General features: G+C 39.8%; 2 protein-coding genes across 3 annotated transcripts in view; one reads left to right on the forward strand and one right to left on the reverse strand.

Annotated features, from left to right (window-relative positions):
• The window catches only part of LOC148442245 (coagulation factor XIII B chain-like), a 100,565-nt gene extending 89,487 nt beyond the window's left edge, over window positions 1-11,078 (forward strand). For both annotated transcript variants that reach the window (XM_088464126.1, XM_088464125.1), the window contains 3 exons: window positions 2,631-2,822; window positions 2,911-3,090; window positions 10,867-11,078. In XM_088464126.1, the coding sequence (XP_088320252.1) occupies window positions 2,631-2,822; window positions 2,911-3,090; window positions 10,867-11,078 (584 nt within the window). The remainder of the gene's footprint in view (window positions 1-2,630; window positions 2,823-2,910; window positions 3,091-10,866) is intronic.
• Window positions 11,079-14,011: 2,933 nt separating this feature from the next.
• HENMT1 (HEN methyltransferase 1) overlaps window positions 14,012-15,392 on the reverse strand; it is a 42,331-nt gene continuing 40,950 nt past the window's right edge. The window contains 2 exon segments of the mRNA XM_088464120.1: window positions 14,012-14,567; window positions 14,569-14,976. Of these exon segments, the coding sequence (XP_088320246.1) occupies window positions 14,547-14,567; window positions 14,569-14,976 (429 nt within the window). The 3' untranslated portion in view covers window positions 14,012-14,546.

The raw sequence follows: 15,392 nt of genomic DNA on the forward strand, positions 1-15,392 counted from the left end.
TATATATATCCTAAGGTAAATATATATATATATATATATATATATATATATAATATCCTAAGGTAAACATGCAGTAACTAACCTTTGAGAACCAGGTTTACCTTAGGATATTATATATATCCTAAGGTAAATATATATATATATATATATATATATATATATATAATATCCTAAGGTAAACCTGGTTCTCAAAGGTTAGTTACTGCATATTTGTGCCACTGCTCCGCCTACTCCTGCACACTCTCATAGACAATGTCACAGAGCTGCTGCTGCTGTAATAATTACACCCTTTAAGTTAAAGCCACTCCCTCACCTCACTTAAATCCCAAATTACTCTCCAGTTTGAGGAGGAAAGTACAAGAACAGTATAAATAGGGAATTTAGTGACAAGTAGAATGCATTGCAAGAAATTACAGCGTTTTAATGGTACCTGACTAGACGAGTACAATAAAAGCCGAATGCTGTTTTGCATTATAAGCGTGCATTGGTGTGCTAGATACATACATATAAGTATGTATGTTGACTGCTGAGAATGGTTTATTGTTTTTAATTCTATCTCTCTCTGCAGGGGTAGTATAATTCTCATGTGTACTAAGGGCCTGATTCAGCAAGGATCGCAATTGCAAAGTTGCACGCAGACAGCTTTGCAATTGTGATGGTTGCTATTATGCAAATGCAGCAGGAGGTGTATGACACCCCCTGCTGCATTTGCAATCCCAGCACTGCAACGGGCTGGGATCACCATCGCGACCATCGGTGGTCGATGGTTGCGATGGTGGACAGCTGAGTAAGCCCAGGTGCGTTGATCAATGCAGATCCTGGGCTGGCCACTCCCGGAAAACAGGGTGGACACACCCCGTTTCCGGGAACGCTGGCCGCCCCCACCCCAGCACCTTAAATGCATCTGCCTGTCAATCAGGCAGAGGCATTCAAGGGTCTGCATGCGACTACGCAGGGCCCATTCTGCACACTCGTAGATAATCGGGAGCCTGCACACCCGCAGATAATTGGGACTTTATCTCTGTTCACTTTATCTCCATCCAAGGCTTATTAAAGAAACCACTATATTCCCTATCACATGTACACATACACATTTAAACACTAGGGTTCATTTTTTGTCAAAATCCAGTTAACCTAACAATATATTTTTGGATTGTGGGAGCAAACCAGAGTACCCAGAGGAAACCCACGCAAGCACGTGAGAATATACAAACTCCACACAGTTAGGGCCGTGGTGGGAATCAAACCCAAGACCTCAGTGCTGTGAGGCAGTAATGCTAACCATTACAACAATTTTGCTATAGTACATATAAAAAACACACATAGGGCCGTATTCAATTAGGGAGCGAAAAGTCCGTGCTGGACTTTTCACTCCACATCGGAGCTTTTCTGGGGATAAAGTATAGGGCGCGTGCCCGCTTTATCCCCGTATTCCATTTAAAATGAGTGAAAACTGGACCCAGCGAATTGGGATCTACGAAAAAAACTGGAATTTTCGGGAAATAATTGTAGGACCCCCTAAAGATGTCCAGACATGGAGGATCATTATGGGTACCCCCCGTTTTTGCCTGTAGAAGAAAGTTGGGTTTTTAAATAGCCGCGGCAGGTGTTTTTTCCCAACATCGAAGAAGTGATGGAGAAGAGCACTTAGGCTTTTTTTTCATTTTTTAAGTGGTCCCATCAAATTTGGGGTACATGAAAATGGGTACTAGCATATTTTTAAGTCCCTAAAGTCATTTTTAAAAAATTCTGCAAAAATGCACCTGCCGCTAATAGCCTATTCTAGAAAACACCTGCCGCATATTTACAGAATACCCCTGAACCTATTTCCCTATTTTTAAACACTGTTTTCCCTTTTTTTTCACCCCATTTTTTTGGGGTGTCCCTATTTTATTTTTTTTACTTGTTTTGACACAGTTTAGTTTTAAATGACATTCCCAGGGGTGCGGGTTATTTTTTTAAGCCTGCACCCCTAAACCCCAATTCTGCCCTTTTTTTCGCCATGTGAAACATGGTGAAAAGTTATCCCTGTTTTTTTTCAAAGAATTTTCGGACCTGCGAAAAGTCTTTGAAATTGAATACGGGGATAATTGAAACGTGCGAAAATGACGTCATCGGCGATAATTTATCGCCGATTTCAACTTTTCGCAGCCTAATTGAATACACCCCATAGTTGCACAAATATATATATATGTAATACATACAAATTAAGGAAGAGGTATCATATCATAGTGTAGTCACTTTTATTCAATTAGTTCCTTAATAATTAGACAAAAAGCTTGTAGAAATGAACGCAGAATGCTTATCTGTAAATGTAGAGTGTACAGTGGTAGAAACCAAGCTCTCTGGTCCATTCTCTGATGTAATACAAATAGGATCCAAATATTTTTTTCCTCATGAGAATGACACTCTTAAATCAAGGGAACTTGGAAAAAAGTTTGTGTTTACTTTTATATTACTATTTCCGTATTGTACTATTTAGGATTTAGATTATGGAGCTCTATATACTAATAATAATACTACCAGCGCTACCTGTCTCCAGGTCTTTGCCACCACCGTTACAAAATTATTATAAGATAGCATAAGAAACACATTTTGCTGTAACAAAAAGCTATTTCATTTCGTCGCAGCGCCCTGCACTGCCATTATAACCCAGATGAAAGAAAAGAATCTGGAGCAGAGCTTTGACATAAACTCAACATTTTTACATGGTGATATGATGGAATTTAAATGCATGGATGGGTTTGACATGTTGCCATACTCTGAACTGAAAGGACTCTGTCAAAATGGCCAAATTCTATATCCTACCTGTAGAAAGAAAGGTACAAAAGAAACAATACATCTCTATTCCTTTTCTGTGCTATACTGTGCACACAAATTGTCTAACAAAATCTCTTTGAACTTCTCCAGATACAATGAAGGTTTGTGGAAATCCTCCTATTGTAAAGCACAGTGTACCCATTGCCTCACAACAAACCTATATGCCTGGCTCCTTTGTTGTTTACCAGTGTTCAGAACATCACTACCTGAATGGCCACAGTACAATACGCTGCTTCAATGGACAATGGGAATCTCCACCAACCTGTATAGGTAAACAATGATTTTCACCTCTCTAGTTTCTCACACCCTTGAGTTAAGTATTTAAAGTAATTTATTTTTATAAAGAGCCGTGAACTTCAAGGAGCTCTAAGGGCGGTATCCAATTAGCCCTGAACATAGTTCGGGCACTAATGGATAGCCGTGATCTGTGAAAAACGGGGATTACTCCCATTTTTCACCAATGTTTTTATTTCAACCTAATAATTCTTCAGAAAACAGGACCTATGTGTTTTCGCCATTTAGGTGGTGAAAAAAATGCATTTTTCGTGGATTAAATTTCGAGACACATCAGGTCCCGAAAAATATCCAAGATAAGTGCCGGTGTCGGGCAGCATTTTATGGCTAATAGGATAGCCCCGCCGTGATCAATTAGCAGCGCCACTTTAGCGCTGCTAATTGGATACCCCCCTAAGACTATTTTAGCTGAATTTTAAGATTTACATTATAAAATATTTTATTGCTTAAATACTTATGTGTAGCTGTGTACCTAATGAATGCTAAAGTGATTATATCACTAAACATCAGTAGTGTTATAAAATCTCTGAAGGCCGTTCACACAAATTTAAAATAGGATAAACCTACACTAATTTCACTTACATACGGGTATTATAAAGTCAGTTCTGATGTAATCACTTCAGTAGTCATCAGGTACAGTAAGTGCGTGACTCACCAACTACTGGATATTATAATGGATAGTAGCAGTCACCTCGTATTTCCGTGACGTGTATACAGCCTCTTGATTTAATCTGGTCACCGAACTCCTCAGTTAATACTAAAAGCCATACAATGCATTCTCCTATATAATGGTCTACAAAGCGTTACACCTCTTCCTTATACCACATTAAATATATATATAAACAAATATAATTACTTTTTAGTTAAATACTCCATGGCAGCCATTACAATGGGTTGCTTCCCTTCTAACTTAGGCAGAAACAGGTTGGAAAAAAAAATCCCCCCAGACCCTAACTAATCTAGCTCTTTCTCTTCCTCTTTGACTTTGAGTGTCTGTGCCCCAAGGTGTCTATGGAAACAGATCATACCGAGACACATGGGTGGGAAAGCTGGGCTGCCATGGAGTATTGCAAGCAAGAGGAATTATCAGGAAATATAATTTGCTGTTTTTTTCTCCAATCCTCTATGAGATCCATTACATTGCAATGTACCCAAGCAATATGGTAATGGGGCTGCAAAGGAAACTTAAGCAGCATATGCTGCATAATTATGAGTTAAATGTCTCTGTGGAGAACATGCCCCTAGTACTGATAAGGCAAGACCTTTACTCAATGCACACTGCAGAAAGTCAACAATAAGTGGAACTGTAGCTTTGGCTGGGTATGTTTTAGATTTACACCATTAGTGAAATGTAATAATTTTTCAAAATCACAGATTTTCAGTCATTTGACATCAGTTTTTAAAATGACAATGTTATTACAGGCAACACCCTTTGGCGATTTTGCAAAACAGCAACCTATTAATAAATCTCTACCAGACTGTGTCATATTTTAACAAAGAGCTGTACTTTCTTGCCTGCAAGAGTAGGTTGATTACAGATTCTCAAACCCCTTGATCTTTGAGCATCAACGGCATTATTCCCACGCCATTAAATGTAATTGTTTTATATATGGGTAAAAGCCTGGACCTTGGAGCAATAAATCTTTATAAAGAGGCAGAGGCCGTGGTTCTTCCTAAACCATCTCCCATTCTACCAGGAACCACTGTTGCTGAGGCCAAAATGGAAGGATTGGTAATTTTTGAATTTTCTTAGCATGTGAGATATGAGAGGAAACAGAGGATATACATAGGCTGTCTGAAACATTCACTCCCTCGCTTTGCGCTGACAGAAGAACCTGGGTACATTGGTATTCTGATTTGTTTCCATAATGCCTACTTGAGGAAGCCCAATTATTTCTGCAATTAGTAGATTATCTGAGGAGAAGACCATTCCCGTGGAACAATTTGACTTTTAGATATTGTGCCACTACATTTTCCTTGACTGCTACATGGAATTCTGAAAGTGGCTTTAGATATCTTTTTTACTGCCTCCTACATGAAATGTTGAAAGTGACTTTAGATATATTTTTACCCAAGATATTAACATTGCTACTTCCACCATCAGAGCTTTGCTTCTGTACCTCCCTGGCGATTTATAAATGACACTGACTTGCCACCAAAATTATTTGAGTTACATCCCCAGTAACTGTTAATGAAAACATTGAACTGCTTTCCATACTACTCTCAATATTAGTATATTTATGTGAGGTTCCGTCTCTTCCCATGACCATGTACCTTGCTTTGTTTTTGTTAGGATGTGATCTGCCCAGTCAGCAGGACTGGAGCCTGTAGTTGGTTTTAGTCATTACAGCTCTAAGAGTGACGTATCCTTTTTCTTTAGTTTTGAATTTAGCAATTAAGTGAAATACCACTTGGTGGTTCTTGATAATGATGATGTGGTATTCCAGAGAAGACTACTTGTGATTTCACTGTGTCAGATATTCTAAACTGGAGATTACGCATGTGCCACATTGCCCAGGGTACCACACCTATGGTTGAGGAAAACATTCCAAGCAATTAAAGTCCTTACCACACTGTTATCTGCTGATGGATCTGCAGCTGTTTTGCCAAGACTTGCCAAGAACTTGAGATCTTTCTTCTGACAGAGTTACTCTGTTTATTATGGTATCAACCAGAAATTGTATTTGCTGTGATGACTCTAGTCCTTTTCACAATCCAGACATGTTCACGTAAGAAGGTCGATTCCTTCAATGTCGTGGAATGGACAGCATTTTCCAACCTTCGTATCATTAGGATGTTGTCCAATTATTAATTATTTATTTATTACCAGTTATTTATATAGCACACACATATTCCGCAGCGCTTTACAGAGAATTATGGTCAAATCTTGACCCTCTGATTCCTTAATTCCGATACAAGTGTCACCAGCAAAGTTGGAAATGTTTTTGGACATGTTGTTAGGTCGAAAGGCAAACAGGTGAATTGGAAGTGTTGTCCCATGATTCAGAACTTCCAGTGCTAAGCTGGCTTCGGGACAGGAAAGTATCTTGGAGTCCTGGAGATATTCGGATGTAAGAAAATCCCTTTGCTGATGGCTGTGGGGATTGAATTTCCTGATTCCATGCGAAAATGCCTGGTATAGACAAATTTGTTCAGTATTCTTAAGTCCAGAACAGCGTGAAAGGCTCCTGAGGATTTTCTGACAAGGACTAGTTTAAAGTAAAAATCTTTTACTTTCCAAACACAAGAAACTAAGGACTTTTCTCAGGCCCTCAGAAAGGTGCAAAGAATCTAGCTGAGGTTGATGGAGTCTAGGGGGTATATTTAAGTGCAGGTTTTTAGAATTGGAGATGTTGCCCATAGTAACCAATCAGATTCTACTTAACATTTAACCAGCACGGTCTAGCAGATAATAGCTAGAATGTGATTGGTTGCTATGGGCAACATCTCCATTTCTAAAAACCCACACTTTAGTAAATATACCCCCTTGGACTGTACAAAGAAATTTTTCTTGGGAAACTGATTGAACTATATCATGTATCCATTTCGCAATATGATAACAAGATTGCTCTTTGATGGGATGGGCCTATTTGCCTGCATATTGTGCTCTCAACAGGTGTTAGAGTGAAATTTGTCTCCAAAAGAGAAGAGCCAATTCAATTACCTGTTATCTTTGGCTGAAGGACCGAAGCATAGGGCTCTCCTAACCATTGGTACTGATGCTATAGACCTTGCTGAAAAAGCAAAGGTGTCCCAGGAAACCTCACACACCAGAATATATCCCTCTTTGCATTATTTATACACTTTTTAATAGGTATAGCCTGTTTACTTTCTTGTTGACATCCATATAGACTGTGTCTTTCAATAATCTGAGGGCTCTGGCTACTGATGCCATGGTGATACCTACTTCAATGAGATTCCTGATAAAATATTAAGCTTTTATTTAAAGAAGTCTCCATCTTCCTATCCATGACGTCCTTCCGGGGACCCACTTCTTAAAGATATATTGTAGTTCTGGCAAACAATGGGGCTGATTCTGAGTCAAATGGAAGTGGAAATGGATAGTGGATGCATCATGCAGGTATCTGCAAACTGTGCATGTGCCGTAGAAAGCAATAGCAGACTGCACATGCACCGGACAATGCATATGCACACAGTTGGATGTGTGGACAGATTGATCCATCAGATAATGTAGTACTCTATCCAAGAAATGGGAGTTTCTGGATGAAAACCATGAGATCACACAGTACTGATCAGTCTTGTGGAGTGTTGTGGGCGTGTATGGTGACTTTCATCATAATTTGCAGCATGCAGACAGAGATGGGATGCCTGTTTTAAATGGATTTTTTTGCACCTAGCATGGAGTGGGTGTACTTCTCAATGCTATTGGTGACAGCTGTGGCCATGGACGTAGCTACAGAGGGTGCCATAGCTTTAAGACCCAGATGCTTAGGGAGCTCTAGACCAGGTCATATAGTTGTCTACCAAGTTCCTGGAATTGACTACTAAGCAACTGGGTCAAGCCCTTTGTTTGGCCTAATTAGCAGGACTTGTCAGCGTTCATATATGTGGAGGTCTCTCCCACTCAGTAAAGCTAGATTCGGATATGAAACATCTCCCGCACTCCTGTTACACCCTCAATGGCACACCTGAGCTAATCAGTGAGCCAGGCACAGTTGGAGAGTAGACTTCTTGATTACCTTTTGATAAAACCCCTGTGAGAGGGGAGAAACGCGTCAAGGGAAGAAACCAGTTTCTGCAGTGGTTCTGGGACTCACCAAGGCTTTATATTGGATCACTCTATCCAGCCGTTATAGCATTCACAACCAGCTCACCCACCATATTTGCACCTAGCCAACCAGTGGTACAATTGTCCGGATCCCGTCAGTTATTATACCGAGCGGCAACTGAGGACGTGGAGACACCAGCGTGGAGTCGTCAACGGGCCGTATATTGCTGGAGGCTGACCGCGCTCTGTTGGTGTTCATTCTGCCAGCACAGTGCGTGGAATCATCAGCAGGCTATTAACTGCCGGAGGCTAACCACGCCGTTTTATTGTCCACTCCATTATCACAGGAGTTGCATTGTACCTTACCACAAACCAAGGGTTAATTGCAAGCCAGGATTCCGGGATATCTGTGTTATTCATTTACAGGGGAGCGGTGAGTAACATTGCTACAAAGTTCCATCTTGTCGGTCATTATTTCCTGGACATGGGGAAAAGCTATTAATACACCATTACACACATGGTGTGTGTTTTTTACCAAGAGGGGCCATGCATTTATATTTTAATTAACAGGACATATATTATTGTTCACAAGACATTTTTTAAAGGTATCTTTTACCAGTTGGGACAATTTTTTGGATACTTATTTCAATATATTATTCAGTGCACTGATTGTTACATATTGTCATTTGATCAAATATTGTATCCATTATCCTAGGAACTGCAGTTCTTATTGTTTATGTCATTATAATGTATAACGTTGCTAATAAATTGTGAATAAAAGCTCTGGATTATTCCTTATTAGTGGTTATAAGCGCAGACATATACATTTTGTTCATTTGGTTTTTTAAGGAACCTTTGGCAGTATCCTTTTTATGTCAGCTGCTAGTAATCCACTTATGATCCCTGGTTAAAGGGCGCACCACTGTATTACTTTTCTTGACTACAGCTTTTATAATGTGAGCTGGGGAGAGGGGATTGAGCTCCAAGGCTCGGACTGTCTGAGAAAGGAACAGTGTGCTAAAATAAAGAAGATCTCCACAGAAGTGGAATTTTATGCATTAGGTAGTATCCCCCTCAGGTAGGAGCTGGTTGGTCCTTGCCCCCTCCTCTCCTGTCTTTACACTCACTGTAAACTGCAATCTTCTAAGTCTTGAAGGCCCTGCAGATGTGGGACTACCGTGGTAAGGGTCACAATTGAGAAATGATGTGAGATAAATTAGGAGGTTAATGGAATATACTCTCCTACCAGACATCTAAATTGAATAAGGCTACCTAATGGGGTGACATTACTTTTCAGTGAGTGGTGTGTGTAGAAGATGGTATACTGGTAATGGGTCAGTGTTCTTTGAATGTTACAATGTTCTGTGGGAACTGTAATGTGGCATAATCTGAACTGGTGACACTGTAAAGTGGCATGATCTAAATTGGTGGTACTGTAATATGGCATAATATGAACTGAAGGGCACTATGTGGCACAATATGACCTGGATATACTATAGTGTGGCATAATAGAAACTGGTGGGCACTGTAATGTATAATATGAACTGGTGGGCACTGTAATGCTTAATATGAACTGGTGGGCACTGTAATGTGGCACAATATGTCCTGGATATACTATAGTGTGGCAGAATAGAAACTGGGGACACTGTAATGTGCATAATATGAACTGATGGGCACTGTAATGTATAATATGAACTGGTGGGCACTGTAACGAGGCATGTTATGAACTGGGGCCATTACTTTGTTGAATAATATGAACTGAGGGTACTACAATGTGGGGCATATCATCACCGGGGAACACGACAATGTTCTGGCCATGCTCCTGCCTGTAGCTGCAAAAACAGTGTGCGCGCAGGCATCCACATGAAGACAAACGGATAATTGACAAAGAGAGGCAGATACTCACATTAGCATATCGCATGGAAAAGCGTCAGCAGATGCATCCGACTCAGAATCAGCCCCTATAATAAGCAATGGCTGCATCTACCCTAATGTAACTATTGACTGTTCCCAACCACTTGAATAACCACTCAAAAAATTAGTATGGGAAGATATCATGAATATGCTCAATTTTAGCTTTCTTATTTCTGTATACATAGCAGCCACATTGTGCTACAACAAAGTGTATTCATAAACACTGTTCAAAGGGTCTCTAAAGCTGGGTACGCACCATACAAGGGTGCGACCCAGCAACATGAGATGTACAGATACATCGCACGCACCGTAGACACTGCACGATGCAGCGTATGATGGCACAATGTGTTGTTACATGCTGCATGTAACAGTAGTGTCATTCATTGCATCATCCCATCTGTCTGCAGAACAGCAGATGGGCGATGCAATGAACAAGGGACAGGCATACACACTGGGCCTGATGTGCAATTCCGTCCATCTAAAATGCTAATGCAGCAGGAGGTGTCTGTAGGAAACAGACACCTCCTGCTGCATCTGCCATCCCAGTGATGTTGCTATTGTTGCTTCTTTGGCCAGGCTGCAGAAGCTGAAGCTTATCACAGCCTAACCCACTCACTTGCGAGGCCAGGAAATCTGCATTCACCGAAGCCTTGTCCCTCCCAGAAAACAGGGGCGACAGCCATCACTCCAGTTTCACCCCCCAAACTCTGCAGTACATCAATCATGCAAGATTGCAGGATCCATTCTGCACATGGACTGACCCCAATACATCAGAGATCTGCGCTAATCATCGGGTTAGCGTAAAAATCTGAATAAGGCCCACTATACGATGTGTACGATATATCGTTTCGAACCACGTCAGAATATATCGTACGATACATCATATAGTGTGTACCCAGCTTAAAACTATCAGACATTAAAAGCTAGTTGCTTATTAGTTTTACTAGTGTAGTGCAATTTAGACAGTAAAAGCAAATGCCTGACAGGAGGCTGTGGTTTTACTGCAGATTTGCATCTATGAGCAATGTTGGGGAACACCCCTCATTTATACATTCTGTATGTTATTAAACATGTAATCTGAACTATTCTTGTTCATGGATTTGTTTTAGAACCGTGTCTTCTATCCAAAGAAGAGATGGACAGAAGTCAAGTGCGTCTGAAATGGAGTTTAGATAGTGAATACTTTTTACATGGAGAGTTTGTAGATTTCCTATGTAAGCCAGGATATGAAAACCGTGAGTTTACTGTGAAGTTTTCTATACGGAGTCAGTGTAGATATGGGCAACTTAGCTATCCAAAATGTGTGCAAAGGAACAGGTAAGCGTACATCACCTATACATATATGTCTGACATATGCAAACGCTGTGCTCTACTGTATATCAAGATCAGTATCAGTGGTTTATCATTTAACAAAAAAAGGTTGAATATAAATGTCAAACTGAAAAACCTTTATGATCAACATTTATATCTTGGTTATTTCTAGTTAATAGGGTTATCATGACATTGATATGCGCATTGGTTCACTATGAAAGTCTTTCCTTTTCCAACACTGTTTTATTACAGGGATAAATAACAAACAACATTTTATAAGTCCCTAAAAATGGACCATATGAAATGAACATAATAACAATAGACTCTGTAATTTAAGCTTATAGGTATACCAAAGATATGTAAAGTTTATGTATACATCAATGTGTTTCTTTTTAACCCCTTTGTAACTAAAATGTATTAAAAATTACCAAAAAAGTGTTTTCTCTTTATTGATTTTGCAGTGAAGTTAACTAAAAGCAAAATGTGTGTCATTTTTTTTATATAAAAAAATAAATACTTTGTAGTTTTTGTTTCAGTATTAATCTACCTATCCAAAACAGAAAAAAAGGATCATTTGCTAGTTTTTCCTATTTTGAATGAAACCTTACAGTAACGTATTGTGAACACAAGTTACAGCTCTTTTCGACTCTTTATTAAAGTTCATATACAAATGTATTTATTTTTTTCAGGCAACTTGCACTTGCGACTCCATACGACAACGGGGCAGGGCCAGGGGCTGGAGGGGGCTTGTAGACAAGGCTACAGTACAGTAAGGGTGTGCTATAAAAGTCATATATACTCCTGGTTGGTGGGACACGGCTTGCAGGTACTAAAACCCTAGTGCAAGTTGCAAGCTGATAACAATGGCAGCGTCTGATTAATCAAATGCGTCAAAAACACAACCATGATAGAAATTAAGTTAAAGTGCTGCACTGTAGTTTAAGAGTAAGACTAAATTGTATTGAATGCTTGTTTTGCAAAAATAAAGTATGTTTACTACTCAGTTTGGGAAGGCTACCCATATGTAAATTAGTGTTGTTTATAAAAAAAATATATAATCACATCATGTTCAATTATCAAATCACATGCTGCAATTGATTTGCATACTTATTATCTGCACTCTCAGGTAGGGGTGTTTCTAGAGAGGAGGGGGCCCGTGTGCAGTCTCTGTCCGGTTCTACTCCTCTCTCTCCGGCGGCCAGCAGCACTCAGCGCAGCACCTGTAGACTCTGAGCACTAGAGTGTACGCAGATCACCGGGAAAATGGCACGGCCGACATTTTCCCTGTGATTCCCCTAGTGCGCATGGGCAAAACCCTGGGAAAATGGCCATGGCGGCCATTTTCCAGGTATTTTGTTCAGCGCTACAGTCAGACGCTGGACTTCAGAGGGGTGAGTATTAAAACGCATGGGTGCAGGGTGTGCGGTGAGAGCCCCCCCCCCCGGACCCAGGGGCCAGTGTGCACCACACACCCTGCACCCATTATGCTTTCAGACCATTCACTGTAATGTACATACATTTACACTTAGTATTTTTTGTACTCAAAGGAAAGCCGCACTTCTTGTCGTATTGCTGGTTCTTTGCTCCGTTACTTGCATTGCGCATTTATGAGTACATCTCTGAGTAAGATCCACAATATATAGGAATAACATGGCAGCCCAACAAGGTATATAATTTGAAAACCTTAATGCATTAAATGAGGGATACCTCTGTTATTGTCTGTGATCACCAATTACTAAAGAGTCTTTTTTTTTTTAAATGTTGGTGCCCTTGAGATAGTGGAAGCCAGTGATCGCCACATAACTTCTGTAGTGGCGAATAGTTTGAAAAAGAGGTCTACCCTGCCTGGATGGGGAAGAAAGTTATTTTCAGTCTCCACTTCTTCCATGCCCTGCACTTAAGATTTTTTTTCTATACTGGTGAGTTAGCCCCAGACCCTCAGTGACATCACTGCACCAGTGCAATGACGTCAGTAGTGTGCATCCTCCTGCCCACTTACCAGTGGTTGCCAGGAAAGTGTAATTCTTAGTTACAGCACTGCAGTGCTGAAGATGATGTACAGTATATGCTGAGGACGAGTCAGACTTGTCCCTAGTACTCCAGTGGTTAAACTCCACACACACTCTACTAAACACATTTTTGCATGTATATTTAATAGCAAAAATAGGTGTTTAAATGCTTATAAACACATGTGACATGTTAATACTGTATATACTTTACCTTTGGAGAACATCTGGAGAGTTCATCTAGGTTTGTTAGATTTAGGTACTCTCTCTCAGCAGTGGGAACCAAGCAATGAGGTCAATAGTAGACATGAAACTACAGTTCAACTAATCAAATTTCAGAAATTCCCTAAAATAACTACAAAAACATAGCTACAGAGTTTAAACATACTACTTGTATTTATAACATCATACACAAAACAGTGTGATTTTAAGCATAAAACACTGTTGTAATTGATCTGAAATGTTTTCTTTCAGTGGGAACCTAGAACTAAATTGTGTGCTTTGGTTTGCAAATGACAACAACAAATGACAACAGTTATGTTCTTAACTTTCTAAATACTTTTGTACACATGGTGTGGATAGAGACACATGCCCTATACCCCATAAAGGAGGGTTTGCCTAATAATTATTTACCTCTCCTCCTCACAAAAATAATAGAAAAGCAGAGGTACCATGCCAGAAACCCCTGCTGATTAACAGACATAGGGAAACTACCGGCACAACAACCACCTTTTTCTACTAGGCAAAGAGAACACGCCAAGATTTATCAACCAGTGATATTCTTGTTATCACTCGTTACTAATCTTAAATGGTATTCCAACCAATCAGCTACTGTCATTTTTCAAACACATGACAGTTAGGAGCTGATTGGTTGGAGCACCATTTAAGATTAGTAACGAGTGATAACAAGAATAATGCTCGTTTCTAAAGCTGAGAATTTGTGTGAAGTGGAGGCATTGTCAGTGGAAACGATTGAACATGCAGGGGTATATTTACTAAAGTGCATGCTCTAAGAAGTGGAGATGTTGCCCATAGCAACCAATCCAATTCTACTTAACATTTATCTAGCACCTCTTAGAATATAATAGCTAGAATATAATTGGTTGCTATGGGCAACATTTTCACTTCTAAAAAACATGCCTTTAGTAAATATACCTGCAGTGTTAACAACCTTTTTCCTGGAATTTCTCTTGGCTATTAATCTGTGTTGAAGACCAAACTGAATGATAATCTTATGGCTCAAGGCAGGCACAATCCAGGAAAATCATTAAATAAAAAATAAAACAATCAATAAATTGCAGCTCTTAAATACTGCTGCCCTTGACATGTGCTTCTGTAGCTGATACAATCTAAAGCTAAATTATGTATTGTGTATACTACTTATTTACAGATAACACAAAATTATTGCCATTGTCAAATATAAAAAAAAAGCACCACATGAAAAATACACTTGCTATAGAATTAAGTCAGATTCATTCTGCACTTATCATATCAGTCATTTTCTAAATGAACAGGATATACAATGGTGCTGCCATCACTGCTTAGTGTCACCTCACCACTTAACATATTTCTTAGGACATCTAGACTTCCACAAAGTTCCTTCACCCTTGAGATAGTAAAGAGTGTTTCCAGTGGGACCTGAATGGTATCCCCTTGTATAAAAGGTTGTAGGCCTGTGCTCTCCTCTTTCATTTGTACAGATTGCAAACTTGAAAGCCATTTTGACTGTATATAGGATTTATTTTCATGGTCTGTCATGTTGGTCTTTTTATCGTCTTCATCAGCAAAGAGATGTTGCAGAAAGTTGGTTTTAATGCGGTGTGCATGGGATAGAGCCACATTCAGTACTGCCTGACGCAGGTATTTCTCCTCCTGAAGACTTGGATAGACCACATGAAGAACCTTTTTATACAAAATTAGTCAACATTAGAAGAAGCATTTACTTAGGAACTTTAACTAATTGTGTTTAATAAAAACAAAATACAAGAAACAAATACATGGCCTGATTCAGCAAGGAACACTGTTGCAAATATGCATGCAATCAGTCGATTCATTTTCATTGCGTATGCATCGCAGTGCGCGAACTAGCATTTACGATGGGAACTGCGTTTGCAGAGGCCTCGCAGACTGTTAACAGAGTGATTGACAGGAAGTGGCATTTGTGGGTGGTGACGGGCGGTGGTCGGGCGAACGCAGGCGCGTCAGCACGTTTCAACACCGTTGCATGGGCGTGCATAAATTAGACAATGCAATCACATACGCAGTGTGTGGTCTCATAGCGTGCAGGGCAGTTAGTAATTCCTCAGTAAGCACTGATC

Source organism: Taudactylus pleione, unplaced genomic scaffold, assembly GCF_031769625.1.
Source record: "Taudactylus pleione unplaced genomic scaffold, aTauple2 ptg001594l, whole genome shotgun sequence".
Lineage (NCBI taxonomy): Eukaryota > Metazoa > Chordata > Amphibia > Anura > Myobatrachidae > Taudactylus > Taudactylus pleione.